The sequence below is a fragment of the Lolium rigidum genome, chromosome 7 (genome assembly GCF_022539505.1).
Source record: "Lolium rigidum isolate FL_2022 chromosome 7, APGP_CSIRO_Lrig_0.1, whole genome shotgun sequence".
Classification (NCBI taxonomy): domain Eukaryota; kingdom Viridiplantae; phylum Streptophyta; class Magnoliopsida; order Poales; family Poaceae; genus Lolium; species Lolium rigidum.
In genome coordinates, this window is record NC_061514.1 from 64,206,721 (window position 1) to 64,225,375 (window position 18,655).

An 18,655-nucleotide genomic window follows, 5' to 3' on the forward strand; every position below is an offset into this window, starting at 1 on the left:
AAACATACTGCTACTACCGTACGTGTTGGTTTTGGTATACGCTGATTGAGTATCATATCGTACTCATCTCGATGTGCAAAAACATAGCTGATCGATCGAAAGTTGGCGAGATTATAATGTCTAATGAAGTCCACCGTAAGTATGATGATGCATCAAGTCATCGGTGCCAAAATTGTTTTGTGGAGAGAAACAGAGAAAACAAATATGGGAGCAACCTGATTTTTAGTGAACAGAGAATTAAAGGTGACGTAATCGAATTTCGGTTGCAACTCTTGACTAGCACGAAGCAATCCAACATTTCGGAGCATTCTTCTCAGTTTCAACTCATCGGTAGTATGAATCACGAAGCACCAGAAATTCCATTTGCTACCTACATCATGTGCAGCCCAGAAAATATGGGTTGCAGCTCATGTCTAGCGAACGACGACACACTACAATGGTGTGAGACTCAGTTAAGAATTAAGTTAATGTTGACTACGTGCTGAAGGTTGACAACAGAGTAACCATCTCACATGAAGTAGGCGCATTGCTTGATATGGTGGCTGTAAAACAAACAGATGGGCTGTGAAAGCAGGGTGAGACCTAGGCAGAGCATGACCGTTGGCGTCCGCCCAAGACAGAAGTTCCAAAACAGGCCGCTCCATGCAGGCCAGTAGCATTTGGACTTTGGTGTGCATTCGAGAGTCCACACTCTCTCCTCCATTATTCGCTCCTCCCGCTCGCAGCTCTATATATTCGACGCCCTCGGCCGTGGGAAAGAGCCTATCTAGCTATCTTGCTCTCACGGACTCAACGATGTACACCGCATGCATGTGAACGAAAGAGATAGCTAGAGAGCAGTGCGAGTGAAAGCTAGTTAGAGTGTGGCAAGGGTAGCTAGCTAGAGACGCACAGGCGCGCACGGAGATACCAGATAACCTTGTGACAGAATGGCTCGCGCGCTAGTGCGAGTGCTGGTGCTGGCGGCGACGGCGGCGAGCCTCCTGCCGCTGTCGGCGTGCCAGGCGGCGACGTCGTGCGAGGGGACGAGGCGCGGGCACCACCAGTACCGGCAGCCGGTGGGCGTGCGGCGGATCGTGGTGGACGCGGCGGGCGGCGGCGACTTCCTCTCCATCCAGCAGGCCGTGAACTCCGTTCCGGTGAACAACAGCGTGCGCGTCATCATGCAGATCAACGCCGGCACCTACATGTAAGCTCATTGCTAGCTCGATCTTGAGAGTTATCAATGTCGGACTAGTTTTTTGACTGGGGTGCATGCATTATGCAGAGAGAAGGTGGTGGTGCCGGCGTCGAAGCCGTACATCACGTTCGAGGGCGCCGGGCGCGACACGACGGTGGTGGAGTGGCACGACAGGGCGGGCGACCGCGGCCCCGACGGGCAGCTGCTGCGCACCTACAACACCGCCTCCGTAACCGTCCTCTCAAACTTTTTCACCGCTAAGAACATCAGCTTCAAGGTGAGCCGCCGTCACTATCTATACCCCAGCTGGTGGTCCATATGAACGAACGCGCGCGACACGAGTCACAAGGTGCACAGACAGATGCGACGCCCGTGGTGCATGCAACAACCATCTCAGTGCACTGTGCAGAGGCGGACAATGTGACAGAAAACTTCAGGGGTCACAAGCCACATCTTGCAACCGCTGCTGCTCCTGTCTATCCTTGCTCGTATCAGATTTTGAATTTTTACATATACTGTACATGCTTTTCGTGTTTTGGTTGTAGCAGGCCAAAGCCAAGCTAACCGGGTGTGCCATCTTCTGGCTACGGCGAGAGCTAGCTGACCGGAGAATGGGCCGAGCAATGCATCCCGTTTTTCTTTTTTGTGCGGATATACGCTGAACTTCTTTTGTCAACTGACTGACGCTTGGGTTCCTCTATCATGACAGAACACATCTCCAGCACCAATGCCCGGCATGGAAGGGTGGCAGGCGGTGGCGTTCCGCATCTCCGGCGACAAAGCCTTCTTCTTCGGCTGCGGCTTCTACGGCGCGCAGGACACGCTGTGCGACGACGCCGGCCGGCACTACTTCCGCGACTGCTACATCGAGGGCTCCATCGACTTCATCTTCGGCAACGGACGCTCCCTCTACAAGGTACAAACGCCTCAACAATTCATCGCACGCACATATACGTCCCTAGTACTATGTCAATACTGACGGCGAGGGGGCTTGTTTTCTTCTGAAAACGCGTGCAGGACTGCGAGCTGCACTCGACGGCGCAGCGGTTCGGGTCGGTGGCGGCGCACGGTCGTCGCGGGCCGTGCGAGCGCACCGGCTTCGCCTTCGTCAACTGCCGGGTGACCGGCACGGGGATGCTCTACGTCGGGCGAGCCATGGGGCAGTACTCGCGAATCGTCTACGCCTACACCTACTTCGACAACGTCATCGCGCCCGGCGGATGGGACGACTGGGACCACGCCAGCAACAAGAGCATGTAACAACGCTAACTGCATATTCATCACACTCGTAAATCAGTGAACTAGTTTAGAGAGCAAAACTAACCTGCAGTTGTTACCTCTCGCCCTACAGGACGGCCTTCTTCGGGATGTACAAGAACTGGGGCCCCGGTGCAGATGCCGTGCACGGAGTGCCGTGGGCGCGGGAGCTCGACTACTTCACCGCCCGACCATTTCTCGGCAAGAGCTTCGTCAACGGATTCCACTGGCTCTCACCGGATGCCTGAACTCTCAAACAACTGCTTCCAGCACAACCAGATTGCCGCACACAAGATAGTCAAGATACACATCACAATCATAGAAAAATAGCATAGAAAATAGCACAGATATAAAGGAAATAGTAGAGTACAGATTCATTTCGTCACTTCATACGTCCAACGCTAGTTACCACTCAGTAGAAACACATTTGCGTGCCAGAGCTGCAGTGCTAACCAAATGTGTTCATGTACCAATTTCTCAACTAAACAGGAAACTAAGAATGAATTCGTTATTCGTCTGCGTATGATGCTTTACAGAGGACGGTAACTCTTTCAATGGTGCACGTCGCCACTGCTTCATTCGGAGCAAGGATTGGTATCAACAGGGGACTCTCTGCCCAACATTATGCAGCAGCTCCAGCATCCCAGAATACCTGCAAGGTAGGGGGAGGTCCTAGAAAGTCAGTTGCACTGTAACGCACAAATACTATAGTTTGTAGGTAATATGTGATTAATAAGGTACCATGATGTAAAGCACGACATAAGCTAGCACAACCTAGCAAACAGAGCATTCAGAGCACGGATGCTTCATCTACTTACAGAAAACAAAGCAGTGAAAGCAATCTAATATCTGTTTGTGGTGACCAAATTCAGTGGACCCTAATATCTCAGGTCTCAGACTTGATACAACCGTGCTACACCCTCATCCTCAGGTTTGGCCTCTTTATTAGAGATTAGTATTAATTATTATTCCTGTGGAGGAAAATTTTCTAGGAACAAAGAGAAGTATGATAGAAAATCTTAAATAAAATAAAGCTATGGCTCGGAATTTGGTGGATCTTAGCTATAAACGCTCAGACTTGAAACAAGTACGTTCTGGCCCTCAACATGGTGAAGCCAAACTGTAAATGGTTATATTTGATATTTGGAGTACAGAGTACAGACTAATACCATTATTATTAAGAAGAATAAACATCAGCACGTGTCCCTAGAAAATGAATAGACGTATTAACTCATCTTCGATCACGTCTTATGTTCATGAAAAAGAAAAGAAAATAGGAAAACAATGGTGCTCTTGAGCACGACCCCACTGTAAACAAAAATTTCCGAAGACCACATGATTCTTCTTCCCCTGCCCAAAAGAGAATAAAACCGCACTGTAGGTTGGAGTGAGGCAATGTACAAGAGGCACAACGTTCTTGAATACCAATTAGTGGCGGGACAAAAGGCTTTGTTGTTGTTGTCTTTGCTGACATGCATGATAGCTAGCTGCACATCATAGTTTGGTCTCACACAGCTGAGAATTGTGATTGTGAGATGAACCCATTATGCTTAGTTTGGATACAGTCTAATCAGACCCAATCCCTTCAGTTGAACCGAGAATTTAGAAATTATCCCTTTAAATTCGATGGGATGGAGTTCGAGTAAGTATATTCAACCATCGGTGAAGTACTCTATTAAAAGACCAGATTACTGTTTGGCCATGGACATGGTCTCCATCATGCAATTTAATCACTAACATTGAATTCAATAAGATAGTATGAAATCAAGATTATATAAAAAGTTTGAGAGTCATGCAATCCAATAATACCATTTTAGTTGACAATATTAGGAGTTGGAATGCATCATATTTTAAACTGCCATGCATTTCTGAACAGAGGTATTCACAAATATGCTCAACATAGTATGAATGCAACTATTGTTGCAATTGGCATTTCAAATTTATCGAAACTATATTTCTGGTTCATATATTTAACGAGCCATAGGGATAGCTTGTCACAACCTAGGTGCTTTGCTACAACAAAGTTTTGGCAATTGGCAGTTTGGCACTGGTTTCCCTAGAAGCCAATACAGTAAAAACAATCTGCGAAAGCCTACGGCCTGCTGGAAGTGGATGTAAAAATAGTGTGGAGACTGGTAATTAGTTCAAAGTTGACCACACTAATCTTACACCCATTACAAGGGAGCCCTAAGTGTGTGTCAATTACTCTGGTCCTCCAAAAACTAATAGTTTAAAGCAAAGATTGCTTTATTGTTGTCAAATAATTCTGTAACACGATAAAAAAGAGATTATCTGTGGTTATTAGGTCACGCAAAAACTTGGTAAGCCAGATATTCCCAGAAAATAAATCCAGCCTCAGTTTGGTGGAACCTAAGTATGACCAAGCCATTAGAAAATGCTAAACAGTACAATAACCCTCACTAGATGCAAGTTTTGAGTTTTGTAATTCCACAAATCTACGTAGCATCCCGACGCCACATTCAATAAATACAGTTTATTGAAAACTAAGCTGGCAAGCATATCCTAGTTATTCAGGAAAAAAAATATTTGCAAGTAAGATTGCAGTTGGGCTTTATCTACAAGGACAGGTGAAAAGCCTTCATTCCAGAAAGTAAGATTGTAGGCTGCTGATCAGGTAATGTAGTTACTACCGAGACTAAGGTTGGTATGGACCATATTTGTTCCCAGAAATATTATTTCTATTACTGCTGTTTGATGGGGATATCATTTTTTTACAAACCAGAATTATTCAACTAAACTCAAGTTAATTATTGCATAAATAAAATCTAAATTAAATAGTAAATACAGAGGTGAAACCCCTCCTAGCATTAAGCCATAGTAACATAGAGTCAACCAACAGTCAAGCATGATGAAAATGAGCAAATAGCTTAAATGCTTACAGTTGCTCCATGATACTCAGATCAAGACCAGGAGATATATCATCAATGACTTCACTGGGAAGTGCACCACATCCTCCGATCTTGCACATGAGTTTCATTATCTTGGGGAAATTCTCAGGATCGTTATCATAAACCGTAGTAAGGTTCACCATGAGGTCAAGCTGCTTCTGGTACTGCTCATATTTTTTTGTAGTTAACTTGCCTTTATCATCTTCTAACAACTTTGGGTATCGTCCAACACACGCCATTATGAGGTCATAAAGAACCTCCTTGGAAAAAACTTTTGGTATCACTGTCTTGACAATGTCCTGCAAAGTTGCATGATATGTCATTGTCCTGCCTTGGAGTATACCAAATTACTCAAAGACTAGTTCTGAAAATATAGGACTTAATAAATAAAAGAAGAATCAGATTATGATAGAAATCGACAACATAGGGCAACGAGTGAAAACTTAAAACAGAAATGCTACTAACAGAGTTGTTGTATAAAAGCAAAATTACGGATGGGTAGATAGGCAAAAGTAATTGTCGAGGGACGGAAGAATTAACCATTTATTATATAGGACTGAAGTAAGCAAACACTGTCCATATTAAAACAAAGGCCATGATGTCTAGCAGAAGTACAAAAAACTTAATCAAATGTCAGAAGAAGCAACCATCTACTTGACATGCCAGGTCAATTATGCTTCTCCCAGATAAGTAGCAGCCATGCTATACACTATCACAATTCACAACACATTTTTTGTATCCTATAAATGTAAACTAGAGAATTATTCTTTTCCTTTAAGCAGTAGAGAATTACTCTTGTGGCTGTCATCTAGGAAACTGTTCTAGAATCTAACAGGGATATCATCAATTTGTACATATACCAGAACAGGGCAAGAAAGTCCTCAATATATCACAAAGACATTTCCCTGAAAAGATTAAGTCGATTCCAGATGCTGGATTTCAGCATTTCACCACAGTGCATTATATAGCATATAATCTGACTCCACTACAAGAGTTAAAGGGCGAAACAGAGCTGCACAACATACCTGCATGCCCTCCCCGGTCTGATTCACCAAATTGTCTATCGCCTCCTCAACCAGCCCCCAATCGTTCCCATCCAGAGCGCCTCCAGCTGCGGCGCTAGAACCGACATCTGGGCATAGCAACCGCAGGAGCTTCATTGAGACCTGTAGGACGCCCGCCTCATGGAGTACCTTTGTTAGTACTTTGGTCATCTGCCCCAACTTGTCATGCAAAACATCTACTCTAGCCGCTGCGCTGGAGCTGGGGTTCCGTGGCCCTTGCGGCGGCGACGCCAACTTCGCATCATCCACACGCAACGCCTTTTGCACGGACAGCATCGTGTTCTCCAGCGGATTGCGTCGTCCAGCCGAGATGGTGCCGAAGCCGGCCATCTCCCACGCTGAGTCCTGGCGCAGCCCCTTCTGCGCCCCTTGTGGCGGCGCCAGCTTCGCATCGTCCACGCGCAACGGCTTCCGCACACCCAGCCTCGTGCTCGCCAGCGGATCAACTCCTCTACCCGTGACGTCCAAGATGTCCAGCTTCGGCGCCGGGAGCAGCCCGTTCTGCGGCCCTTTCGGCAGCTGCAGCTTCGGATCGCCCAAGTCCAGGAACTGTCGCGCAAACAGCTCCATCCTCTCCACCAGACCGCGTGTTCGAGCCCAGCCCTTGCGCATCGACTCGTCCGCCCCTGGCGGCGGCTCCTTGAAATACTCCTGCGCAGCCGCAAGCTTCGCGAGCAGTTTGGGTCCTCCATCTTTGGCGCCGTCGCGGTGGCGGGCCATATTGGGCGGCCTCTTGATCCGGCGCGGGCGCATCCCGCCCCACTTATGCTGCAGCCCGTCCCACTTATGGCGCATCAGCTTCTTGCCCACGTCGCACTCGCGGTACCCCCGCTCCTGCTCCGCCGTGAGCGGCTCCGCCGGGGCAGGCCGCTCCTTCGCGCGCCGCTTCAGCTTCGGCGCCCTCGGCGGCTCCCACAGGTGCCTCTGCCGCATCACCCACGCCATGTCAGCGTCAGGCGGGATGTGCAGAACGCGGCGTCCCTGGTGGCGGCGGCGCGGGGGCCTCGCGGTTCCTGCACAGAGAGAGAAGAGCTAGCGTGAGGCTTACGCGCGCGATTTCGTGGTGGAGCAACCTCGAGAGATGTCTGGGCATGGGCGGATGAAGTTCCCGACCTTCGGAGAAGCATTTCGTTTCGTATCTTCTCGCGGAACTCGCACGGGCCGCACAACGTGGCCGCCGAGGGCGGCCCCTTCTCCGCCCCGAGGGCCACCGGGTCCGGCACCGGCGACGCCGGCGACCCCGACGGCAACGCTGCAGATGACTCGTCGTCGCTGCGGAGGGAAGCCAGAATTAGGGTCACGCGAATTCGTGGAGGAAGGAACTCGAGGTTGATTTGGAGGTGGGGAGATAGATTCGAACCTTTGGGGTGCAGGATCGGTTCCGCGGAGGATCATCTTCCTGCGCGCGCACTTGCGGCACGGCCCTGGCGGCGACGGGAGCGGCCGCGGCCGCTTCGCCCCGCATTCCGCCCGCGCCGGGTCCGGAACCTCCGTCGCCGACGTACCGTCGTCGCCCGACGGCGGCGCCGGGGGCTCGGCGTTCCTGCAGAAGGGAGCGGGCGTTAGGGTTATCGGAACTCGAGATGTTTGGGGGAATGGGGGTGGGATAGGTTCCGACCTCTGGGGATCGGCCGCGGGGTCGGGGCTGGTGAGGTCGGCCGGGGCGATCTCCGGGGGCTTGTCGTCGCCGGCGGCGTCGACGGAGGGGGCGGCCGAGGCCATGGAGGCGGCGATGGCTGGAGAGGGTTGGGGTGGCGATGGGTTTGGGGATTTGGTTTGTTGCGTTGCGTTCGGTTATGACGGCGGGAGAGAGGCGGAGGCGGGCGGGCGAGTGGGGATTGGATGCGTTGGGGGTGGCGAAATTAATGCGACTCGGATGGCGGCCTGGTCAGGCCAGGTCGAACCAGGTACATGAGTTAAATATACATCTACAGTGCATGTACTTGACTCGGGTGGCTCGATTTAGAGCATCTCTAACAGAGCCTGTATTAATCCGAAAAAAAAACGGAGTTCAGTCTCCCGAAAAATGATTTGAGAGCGTATTTGGGCACGGCGCAGAACAGAAACTGTAAACCCAAACCGAACTCCGGAAAATCAAACGACGCGGGGAAACAATTTTCGTGATTGAAGTCGATTTCATCCAATCACGCTGGATTCGATCATAATTCACACTAAATAGTGGCAAAATACAACCGCATTGCACCTAAATTACGTACTACGGACCTAATTTAGCTTAAAAATTAAGATTTCCGGCAACTTTACTGTCACCGGGCGTCGGCGGAGGGTTTTTCGACGCCGCCGGTTGCTAGGCGACGACGAGGGCCGCTAGCTCGATGGCGGCCACGCCGGACGCGCTCCCGCAGAGCAGAGGAGGTCCGTCTGCGTCGTCGTCGTCCCCGCTCGGGGGCAATGGCGGCAGCGGCGGGCTGCACCCGCCGGCAGCGGGGGGCTCCTCCGCTTCCCCAGCCGTAGCTGCCGCCGCAGCCGCCTCCGCGCGCGCTTGAAGGTGTCGCGCCATTACGGCCGGCCACTTGCGGCCGGCCCGCTTCCATACGCCGTCGGAGCGCGCCCGCCTGCCGCGCTCCATCTCCGCCCGTACGCGGGATCGGCCGCCGCCCCTACCCACGGGTCTTGCCCTTGTCATTTCGGGCGGCGGGGTGGTGGCCGTAGCGGCGGAGCGGAGGCTGAGCGCCCGCTGCCCGGGATTGCTCATCGGAGGCGGCGGCAGGAGGGGAGCGGCGGGAGGGGAGTAGGGTTTCCGAACCGAACTCCCCTCCGCGAACCCTTTTAATAGGGGCCGCGCGGTGAGTTTCTCGGGCCCCTGAACTTCCAGTTCGGGCCGGCCCACTTTTTCGGGCTCTGATCTGCGCCAGTTTCAGCCCGAACCCGTAAATCCGCCGGAAAAGTTCGGTTCCGGCGGGATTTACGGGCTCTGTTAGAGTTGCTCTTAGTCCTTCTACTGTCAAACCGCATAATCGTTGGCGTTAAGTTGCTGATTTGAAGTTTCGTCCTTAACTAGCTTTGGCGTCAAAATTATGATGGCAGGGATGACACGCGGACATGGGGCCCACTAGCAAGAGGACATATGGGCAGTAATTTTGCACTTAGCCCCTCCCGCATCTCTGTAGTAACAACTGGTTGCAGATCACCCCTCCCACATCTTGTCTCCCCCACTCCCGCCGATATAGCTGCATTTATTGCTTGTAGCAGAGCACGAAAACTGGAAGGTGGCAGAGAGCACGGAGAGGCGGTGTGAGAACCCGGCGATCGGGTGATCGGTTTCACGGTGGTGAGAAGCCGTGTAGGCAACACCGGCGGCTGTCGCGATGGTCCCCGTCCGCCGCCATGAAGGGGAACCGCCGCCTGATTTCGGTAAGTTTCACCTCGACTCCTCTGTCGTAGTTTTAGTCGATACGAGGATGTCTTTCTGATGAGTTTACTGGATTAAATTCGAATGTTCCGTGCTGCTACATCGATTGTTCATAATGGAAGAAATAAAGTTAGGGTTTTTCTCTGATTTGGAACTGAATAATTTATGGGGTTCGGAACCGATGGTTACCGAGGGTTTTCTTTGTTTGTTGAGTGAATAATCAAGTGGTTTCTGTAGGTGGAAACAACAATCACTTCACTATAATGATGTACTATGGGGGCTTTTTCGTTGGGATGAGAAGAACAGAGGTTTTGTCGATGGAAAAGCAGCATGGTTTGATTACTGTGATGTCAATTCTCAGTCAATTGCCACGATTTTATGATATTGTTGAGCAACTTGGATCTGAAGCTGCTTGCAGGGTGAGGTTGTACTGGTGTTTGCATGGTAAGATTCTAGGTGATCCAGGTGCTCTTCGGTTCATCTGGCAGGAGCATGATGCTGCAGCTATTGGTAACAGTGTGAAGGCTGGCAACAATTTTGTTGTTATTTACATTGACCATGATAAGACTCTGGGAGTATTTGATCTTGATGATGTAGCAGCATATGCACCTAGAGATCTCCCACCAGTGTATGTTAGTCCACACAAAGTTGAGGAACAACATGAGCAAGGGGGAAGTGGCCAAGTGTATCAGAAGAATGAGAGGCAGAGGCAGAGAGTATGTTGACCTTGGTGATGACAGTGGTGATGCCTCAGATGTTGAAGATGGAGATTATGAACTAGAGCTAGTTGATAGTGACTATGATATATCAGGAGATGATGATGACCTTCTAGAGGACCAACTGATGGCAGATGTCAAGAAGAAATGCAGAGATTTTACATTGGTTTGAAGGAGAAAGGGAAGCAACTTGTAGAAGATTCTAATGAGGATGTGCAGTTACAAGAACCAGATTCAGATGAAGAAGCTGTTAAGTACAACTTCCTTGCATTTGGTGAAGAAGATATGGCTAATCCAACTTTTAGGACAAGGCAGACATTTGCTAGCATTGAAATCCTTAGGCAGGCCATAAAAGAGTACAGCTGCAAGGAAAGAAGAAAGATAAGCATGCCAAAAAATGACAAGACAAGGATTACTGCTATGTGTCTTGGCAATGTTGATGTGAAGGATAGAGCTCCATGTCCATGGTGTCTGAAAGCTTCATATGATTGCAGAGCCAAGGCCATTGTTGTGAAGAGCTACCAAGCAGAGCATACTTGCTCCAGGAAATGGAAAGTTAATGTATTCACTTCCACCTTTCTTGCTGATAAATACATTGAAAGTTTCAGAGCAGATGACAAAATGTCATTGAAGAATTTCTCTAGGACTGTGCAAAAAGAGTGGAACATGACTCCATCTAGAGCTCAACTATGAAGGGCCAAGAGAGCAGCAATGAAGAGGATACAAGTTAGTGCCTTTGGCTGCTGTTGAATCCATGTAAGTTTGTGCCTTTGGCCGCTGCATCCTTTGGTTGTTTCAACTATGCTAAATTGAACCATGTGGTGCATACTTTGTCTGTTTGAACTGATTTGACAAAACATGTCAAATAAAACCACAGATTTTATAACAAAAGCTGCTAAATTCATTGCCTCTTCACAGATACATTGGTTGTTCCGTTACAATACCAAGGACTTGCCATTACACTTAGCTCTGGGCCGAGAAGATGGAAAGTGTAGCGCCTCCATTGTTGGGTGGTGATGTACGAATGGAGCGACGAAGAAATATATGAGGAATGAAGAACAGATTCATTCATCCTGGATTCTTGGGGTATCATAATCTTCATGTTGGTCATACACTGTGTGCGTCTTGTATTTTTTCCAGCTTAGTTTGTTGTGAACATTAACAACGTTATTGGTTGTTTTTTGCTGCTGTATGCAGTTTATGTATTATACTTAATTTTCTGGATTTATTATCCTGCTTTGAATATATCATATACTAGCTTCTAGATTTGCTGCCATATTGGGCAAAAAAGAGGGCCAAAAAGAACAAATAATTGAAGAAAGACAGAAATAGAAGCTTCTCTAGATTTGATACTAATTTGGTGAAAAAGACAGAGAGAGAAAGAAAGGAAAAGGCGCTGTTAAAAATGCCAATTTGGACCGAGAGAGACAAAATCCAGCTCCTGCTCACGTACAACCAAACGCGGTCTCGTCCTATCCCACGCGGTCCCTTTCTACCAGCCCCACGCGACGCGGCCCCACACGTCATCACGGAACGGTCAACTGAACGGGAATCCTCCTGTCTGCGCTCCTTCTGCGGGTTTGAAACAAGGGCTTAGGGAAAACTGAGAAAAACTAAGAAGCTGGGAAAAACTGAGTACAACTAAGGACCTGAGGGCATGACAATAGAAATCCTTTCGGACTAATCTTTGCCCTTTATCTCTTTGGCAAAATATCGCTTGGTTATACCGCTTCTATCCAAAAGGGAAGAGATTTCATATGATTTTGCTTGCTGCTATTTGTTGGGGCATTTGGAACGTGAGGAACAAAATTACCTTTGAACATGTGGTTCGCTCTCCCATGGTGATAATTGCGACGATTTGCTGTTTTATGCATTTATGGACAGGTTTGTATGGGGCGGAAGATGGTGACAAGATCAAGGCGGGAGCTGATCAAATCTTACAGCGTGCGTCTTCTCTGCACTCGGAGGTTCCGTTGGCGCGGTGTGCTGATCACAAGCAGCGGGTTTTTCTACCCAAAAAAACTATGTCTCCTCCCCTTTTCATTCTGTCTCTTTTGTTGTGTTGTCTGTAAAACGAATCTTGTATTTTCGTTATGCTTATAATGGAAAGTGGAGAAAAATCCAGATGGAAAAAAAAGGTACAGTACTACATATAGGCCGTGCCGGGTGGCCCGCGCCGCACCGGTCTACTCAGAGTGTCCGCCGCCCGCAATGTACCACCAGATTTGGCGCCTCGTCCCCAACGCCCACTCGCCGCTCCCGCCGATCCGCGCCGGAGCAGCAAGGACCGGCTGGCAGGCGGCCCGCCCTGCAGCGCTGCGCCGGCCGGTGCTCGGCTCCGCCGCTGCACGAGGCGTATGCCGCACCCTCGCCGTCTCCGCCCAGTCCGCCAGCCTCGAAGCCGGCCTGAGGTTCGTCTCAAGTCTTCCTGTCGAATTCTCTGCTTCCTGGTTCATGTGGATGTTACTTGTGAGGGAAAACCGAAATAACTGGCCTAATCTGATATTTAGTTCACTGAGTGAGACGAAGAGAATTGATGATAAATTGGAGAGATCATTAAACACTTGTGAACTCGTTTCGTATCTAATTCTTGCATGGTGCTTACACATTCTGTATCATCTTTAGCTAGAAACCATGCGTGTGATGCATTTAGACATCATTTATTTATTTTTAAAGCAGGAGAGGGGAACATCAGTGATTTTACTCATCAACTACATAGTTTTTGTGCTTTTAGATGATAACCTGAAAACCAGGCTCTCTTCATTCAGTTAAGTTCGGAATGCACATGAATGTCAGCGTATGAAATTTTCTGCAGTCCTTCCCATTTTCAGGGAGGGTAAGTTCTTCGAAGTGGAGATGAAGGTGCGCGACTATGAACTCGACCAGTATGGAGTTGTCAACAATGCTATATATGGTAGCTACTGCCAACATGGTGAGTTCAGCACAAACTGCAGCCGAAATCTCTAATAGTAGCGTTATTCACTCGGTCATTGAGCATGATTCAGGTATCAATTTAATGATTCATATCTATATCTTCTGGACAAAGCATAGCTGTAGTTTAGGTAACATTTCGTTTATCTCTTTACTGAATAGGTCGTCATGAGCTACTTGAGAGCGTAGGACTAAGTGCAGATGCAGTAGCACGCAGCGGTGATTCTCTGGCCCTCTCTGAGATGCAACTCAAGTACTTCGCGCCTTTGAGAGTAATGCCTGTTCTTACCGAGTTTCGGGGTAAATTTTTGAACAAGTGCCATAGATTCTATTTGGTTATGATTTCCCTTTTTATTTCCTTGTGCTGTCAGAGTGGTGATAAATTTGTGGTCAAGGTGAGGCTTGCAAGCATCAAAGGTATACGGATGATATTCGAGCACTGCATTGAGAAGCTGCCTAACCGTGAGGTATGCTGACCAAAGAATTATTCTGGCTGTCAAATGTATTGCTCATAAATAAAAGAATTAGAATAGGAAATATATCATAAGCTGCACATTTCCATCCTATTAACAATCAAAATAAGCCAGCAATCTCATACCTTAGCATTCTGCATTGTGACATGTATAGTTTCCTACAATAGCGTGATAATTCAAGCATAAATTACTCTTAGGGCATTTCTCTGCAACCATTCTATACAGCAAACACGTATAAATATTGTATTTCTCCTACCAGTTGATTGTGGAAGCAACGGCAACAGCTGTTTGTCTCAACAAGGACTACCGACCTACCCGTATATCTCCGGAGTTCCTGTCCAGGCTACAGGGCTCTTCTTCCAAGGGCAGCAATGGTTAAGCAGCTGCCTCGATCACAACAGCAATCTTCTTGGGCAATTCTGATAGCGGCTCTGTGATGAACAGCTACGTGCCATTTCTCGGTGTATCTATGTAACTGTTGCTGGCCATGTAGAAAATTTGTAATTCATGAATCTGGGTCCAAAATTTGTTGAGTGATACTACTGAAGTGAATGTATAAAACCTCTCACCCACAAGAAACTGTTGGCTGCACAAAAAAAGAAGCGGGTGCATGAGTTACTCATAATCATTGCTTCAGCGTGTATTTGTGTCTTGGTAGTTGGTACTCTAACGCTCTTCAGAACCTGTAGCTCGACTAGTTTCAAAATCTGCAACTGATACTGTGTCTTCCAGTCTGACATGGAGGTGCTCTTGGTGTTAAAGTTTGAAACTGCATCGGTTCTATCACTAACGTATGCCTGAAGCTAAAAGGGCAAAAACTTGTTCGCTGATTTCACCTAGGGGGTGAAACTGATGCACTTCGGCTTGATGCATATCAATGTGTACTTATACTTGTATCTAGACAAAGCCACGTCAATTAATTTGACACGGTACAGAATATAGGAGAACATGCACTATTACCTCTGTTCCAGAATGCTTATACCTAGTATTTCGGAACAGAGGGAGTACCTCAGTTTCCAATTAACTGATGCATGTATGACAAAGCCACGTCAATTAATTTGAAATGGATGGAACAGAAATTAACACCGAAATCATTAAACCTAGACTCTCATGCAAATAATTGATATGCAGGGGGATACATATATCAGAGTAAAATCACCAGGAAAATAACTGTTCGTAGTGATGGGAGATTATAAATAGCACCTCTCACAGAAAAACCACATGTGGCAACTTCAGAACGAGAACATAGAATTCTCTCATACAGCATCAAGATATACAACACCCAGGTGATGACATGCCATGTGAATTTGGCATCCAGGCCGTGTCTTTCTTGAACCTAATGATCCTTTGCAATGTGTAGGTACTCCGAGGCTCAAACATAAAATCCAGAAACAAAGCTCTTTACAAGACAAAGAATATACCCAGCACAAAATTTAGAAACTTAAATGTCCTGGAACTAAATAATGATCTGCCGTGTGTAACTGACTCCAGCTCAACAGCTCAAACACCAAATTCAGCTGCCTGTAGACCAAATAATTTCGTCAGCACACTCGTTTAGACATTAAGAGGCGTACACTCCAACTACCAGACTAGAAGTCTATGAAGAATGTTGAAAAACCAGGTGCCTTCTGGAATCACAATCACTATAAGTAGCACCATTGCCACCAATAGCAGCATCAACAGTATCCGCAATGCAGCAAATAGGCTCCATTGCTCCTCTTGCCAACAAACAGTTCCCTCAGCATCTGCGTCAGGTATACAATGCAGGTGGAGGAAGATCCAAGTACGGCCACCTTGTAATGCCCCATGGCCAGGCATACCTCCACCAGCACCAGGTTAAGGTTGCTCCTAGAGCATCAGGCCGCCTACCAGCTGTCACTACTGTCAACACAAACCAGGATTCCAATATGAGGTTCTCTGAGACCATTACTCTTCCAATATTTTGTTGCAAGTTATTATAAGGATATTCCACTAGTATATTTGCTAATACTTGCTATATCAGGAAGTACGGATATTTCGAAGTTGAGATGAAAGTCAATGACATCGAACTTGACGAATTTGGTGTAGTCAATGCTGCTATCTACATTAGTTACATTCGAAATGGTTAGCAATGTCAGTTTCCAAGTCTACAACAGATCTTCCTAAACTCACATGATCTTGCTAAATTCACATGTTGCATCAGGTCTTAGCAAGCTACTTGAAAGCGTTGGAATTAGTGTAGACTCAATGACATCCCAAGGCAACGCACTCGCTTATTCAGAAGTACAGCTTAAGTACATTGCACCTTTAAGGGTAAGTTTTGCTACAAACAGCACAACAGAGAACTAAGGATCCCTGATGCTGAACTAAAACAAAAAAAAGTTCCTTAAGGATTCAATCAATACAAGTACAACGATCTAGGTTATCAGTTCAGATAAACATGCTGATCATGCCATAGAGACCATAATTCTGGTTTACCAACACTTGTGATTTCGTAGTCAGATTCATATATGATCATATCTGTTAGATATACCATATCATACAGGAAAAGGTCACACCATAAATCTGGTTTACCAACACTTGTGATTTCCTAGTCAGATTCATATGATCATATCTGTTAGATATACCATATCATACAGGAAAAGCTAATTAATATATCATTGTCAGATTGGTGACAGATTTGTTGTCAAGGTGAAGCCCACGCAAATCAGAGGTGTAAGAGTGATAGTTGAGCACAAAATTGAGACACTGCCAGATCATAAGGTGTGAATTCACTATCAATTTTTTCCAAGTTAGATTGTCCCAACATAAGGTGCTCAAAAACAGTATATTTGAAAATATTTATCTTTCTGAGCATTGTCATGTATCTATCGCCTTTTATACTCCTCTCAGCTCGTACTGGAAGCCAAAGGAACCATCGTTTGCCTTGACAAAGACTATCATCCAACTCGCATATTCCCAGAGGTGTCAGCAAAATTCCTGCAGTTCTTCACGTCCAAGGATGAGTAAAGCTTCAAAAGGAATCGTCACTACTATTAATAAGACCTAGCAGTTGAATGTATGTGCATTTTAGAGTGCAGTGTTGTACTTGAGCAACAACAATATCGATCAACAATAATGATTACCGATCCACCGTTGTTTCCTCACAACACCGTAACCATTTATATTCGGCATTGATGCTTGAGTGCTTGAGCAGATCTTAAAAGGCTGCACTATGTCAATTGGCAAGTGCTAGTTGGACATAAGTAATTTGAGTTCCTTTTTCGAGTGATGGTAAAGGTTATACAGAAATCAGATACAGACAATTGAGCAACATTTTGTAGAATATGCATATTAATAATTTGCTTTCAAAGGATATGACAAAAGAAAAAACTCATATCACCTGGAGTGTAGCTGAAGTTACAATGCTGAGCTCTTTGAATCCACTACACCACCTCGTCAATGTACAACACTAAACTATACCTCTACGAAGCAAAAAAATTGCTCTGTTATGGTCCTGCTGCCTTTAACCCATGGCATGCTTGAGCGAATCACCAGCACCAGCCTGGAAGAAGAGGCAGGAGAGAGCGAAGTCCGCAATGAAAATTCCAACTAGTGAAATGACCACTGCGGACGTTGTGGACTCGCCGACTCCCTTTGCTCCCCCATGGGTCGTGACGCCCCAAGCGCAGCTGACCACCGCTATAATGGCCCCGAACACCTGAGATTTTATCAGGGAGCTGATCAAGTCCCACGGCCTTAGCGCCTTGCGAGCCGACTCGAGGATGATGCTGGTGCTGACGCCGAAGACGGCGTCGGCCAGGAACGCGGAGGAGGCGAGGCCGAGGGCGAAGCTGATGAGGGTGAGGACGGGGAGCGCGAGCACGCAGGCGAGGACGCGGGGCACGACGAGGTAGTCGATGGGCTGCGCGCCGAGGACGCGGAGCGTGTCGGTCTGCTCGGACACCTGCATGGTGCCGAGCTCCGCCGCGAAGGCCGACCCGACCCGCCCCGCGGCGACGACGGCGGTGACGACGGGCGTGAGCTCGCGCGCGAGCGCCAGGGCGAGCACGCCGCCGACGGAGCGGTGCAGGCCCAGGCGGGTGAACTCGCGCACGAACTGGATGGTGAAGGCCATGCCGACGAACGCGGCGGTCAGGAGCGACACCCCCGCGCTCCCGGGCCCCACGCGGCGCAGCTGCGCCAGGAGGTTGCGGCGGTGGATGCGGCCCGTGAGGATGCGGTGGAAGACCTGGCCTGCCAGGAGCAGCGCGGAGAGCCCCCGCCAGATCGCGCGCGGCGGGGACCAGTTGGAGAAGAGAGGGGGTGGAGGTGGGGGGGATGGAGACGGAGGGGACGGCGAGGGGGCGGAACCGCCGGTGGCGGCGGCGGGGGGCGTGAGGGAGAGACGGGGAAGGGGCAGGCGGCGGCGTGGCGAGTGGAGGCGGAGGAGGTGGGATTTGGGGCTGGAGTTGGCGCTGGAAAGTTGGAGGAGAGGGTTGGTCGTGGCGGAGGTGGGGCGGAGGAGGAAGGCGGCGGTCGACGACATGGTGGCGGTGGCCGGAGATCGGGATGGTCGGGGTCGTGGTGGATGTGGCCTGTGGAGGTGATGGGGAATGGCGTATCGGTAGGAGGAAGGAGACTCTACTCCTGCTGGGCCTGGGCTCTCCTGATGTGGATGGGCCGCAACAAGTGCACTATTCGAGCTTTGGGCTCTCCTGCTGATCGGTTTCAGGAGTATAATTCGCAAGTGAAGGTCATTCGGCCTTGAAGAAAAGCAGCACACTATTCGAAAAG

At 48.4% G+C, this 18,655-nt stretch overlaps 5 protein-coding genes across 6 annotated transcripts; 3 read left to right on the plus strand and 2 right to left on the minus strand.

Moving 5' to 3' along the window:
- Window positions 1-929: 929 nt before the first annotated feature.
- Window positions 930-2,685, plus strand: LOC124670203 (probable pectinesterase 68). Its single transcript, XM_047206716.1, has 5 exons — window positions 930-1,189; window positions 1,268-1,457; window positions 1,890-2,096; window positions 2,198-2,436; window positions 2,532-2,685. The coding sequence occupies exons 1-5, from the start codon at window positions 930-932 to the stop codon at window positions 2,683-2,685; spliced, it is 1,050 nt and encodes a 349-aa protein (XP_047062672.1).
- A 100-nt stretch (window positions 2,686-2,785) lies between these two features.
- LOC124671451 lies at window positions 2,786-7,355 on the minus strand. Its single transcript, XM_047207820.1, has 3 exons — window positions 6,372-7,355; window positions 5,338-5,645; window positions 2,786-3,089 (listed from the first exon to the last, which is right to left on the minus strand). Exons 1-3 carry the CDS (start codon window positions 7,353-7,355, stop codon window positions 3,035-3,037), a joined length of 1,347 nt encoding a protein of 448 aa, XP_047063776.1. The 3' UTR covers window positions 2,786-3,034.
- Window positions 7,356-12,707: 5,352 nt separating this feature from the next.
- On the plus strand, window positions 12,708-14,522 carry LOC124671453 (acyl-acyl carrier protein thioesterase TE3, chloroplastic-like). The gene is made up of 5 exons (XM_047207821.1): window positions 12,708-12,907; window positions 13,328-13,428; window positions 13,590-13,699; window positions 13,799-13,894; window positions 14,160-14,522. Exons 1-5 carry the CDS (start codon window positions 12,708-12,710, stop codon window positions 14,277-14,279), a joined length of 627 nt encoding a protein of 208 aa, XP_047063777.1. The 3' UTR covers window positions 14,280-14,522.
- Window positions 14,523-15,099: 577 nt separating this feature from the next.
- LOC124677782 (protein TRIGALACTOSYLDIACYLGLYCEROL 1, chloroplastic-like) lies at window positions 15,100-18,443 on the minus strand. 2 transcript variants are annotated; one of them, XM_047213741.1, is made up of 2 exons: window positions 17,262-18,443; window positions 15,100-15,781 (listed from the first exon to the last, which is right to left on the minus strand). In XM_047213741.1, the coding sequence occupies exon 1, from the start codon at window positions 18,405-18,407 to the stop codon at window positions 17,385-17,387; it is 1,023 nt and encodes a 340-aa protein (XP_047069697.1). In that variant the 5' UTR covers window positions 18,408-18,443; the 3' UTR covers window positions 15,100-15,781; window positions 17,262-17,384. The 2 variants fall into 2 exon arrangements, with proteins under 2 accessions (XP_047069697.1, XP_047069698.1); XM_047213742.1 differs by lacking the exon at window positions 15,100-15,781 and adding an exon at window positions 16,695-16,858.
- Window positions 15,592-16,902, plus strand: LOC124671454 (acyl-acyl carrier protein thioesterase ATL4, chloroplastic-like). The gene is made up of 5 exons (XM_047207822.1): window positions 15,592-15,812; window positions 15,903-16,003; window positions 16,083-16,192; window positions 16,547-16,642; window positions 16,772-16,902. The coding sequence occupies exons 1-5, from the start codon at window positions 15,592-15,594 to the stop codon at window positions 16,886-16,888; spliced, it is 645 nt and encodes a 214-aa protein (XP_047063778.1). The 3' UTR covers window positions 16,889-16,902.
- Window positions 18,444-18,655: the final 212 nt, after the last annotated feature.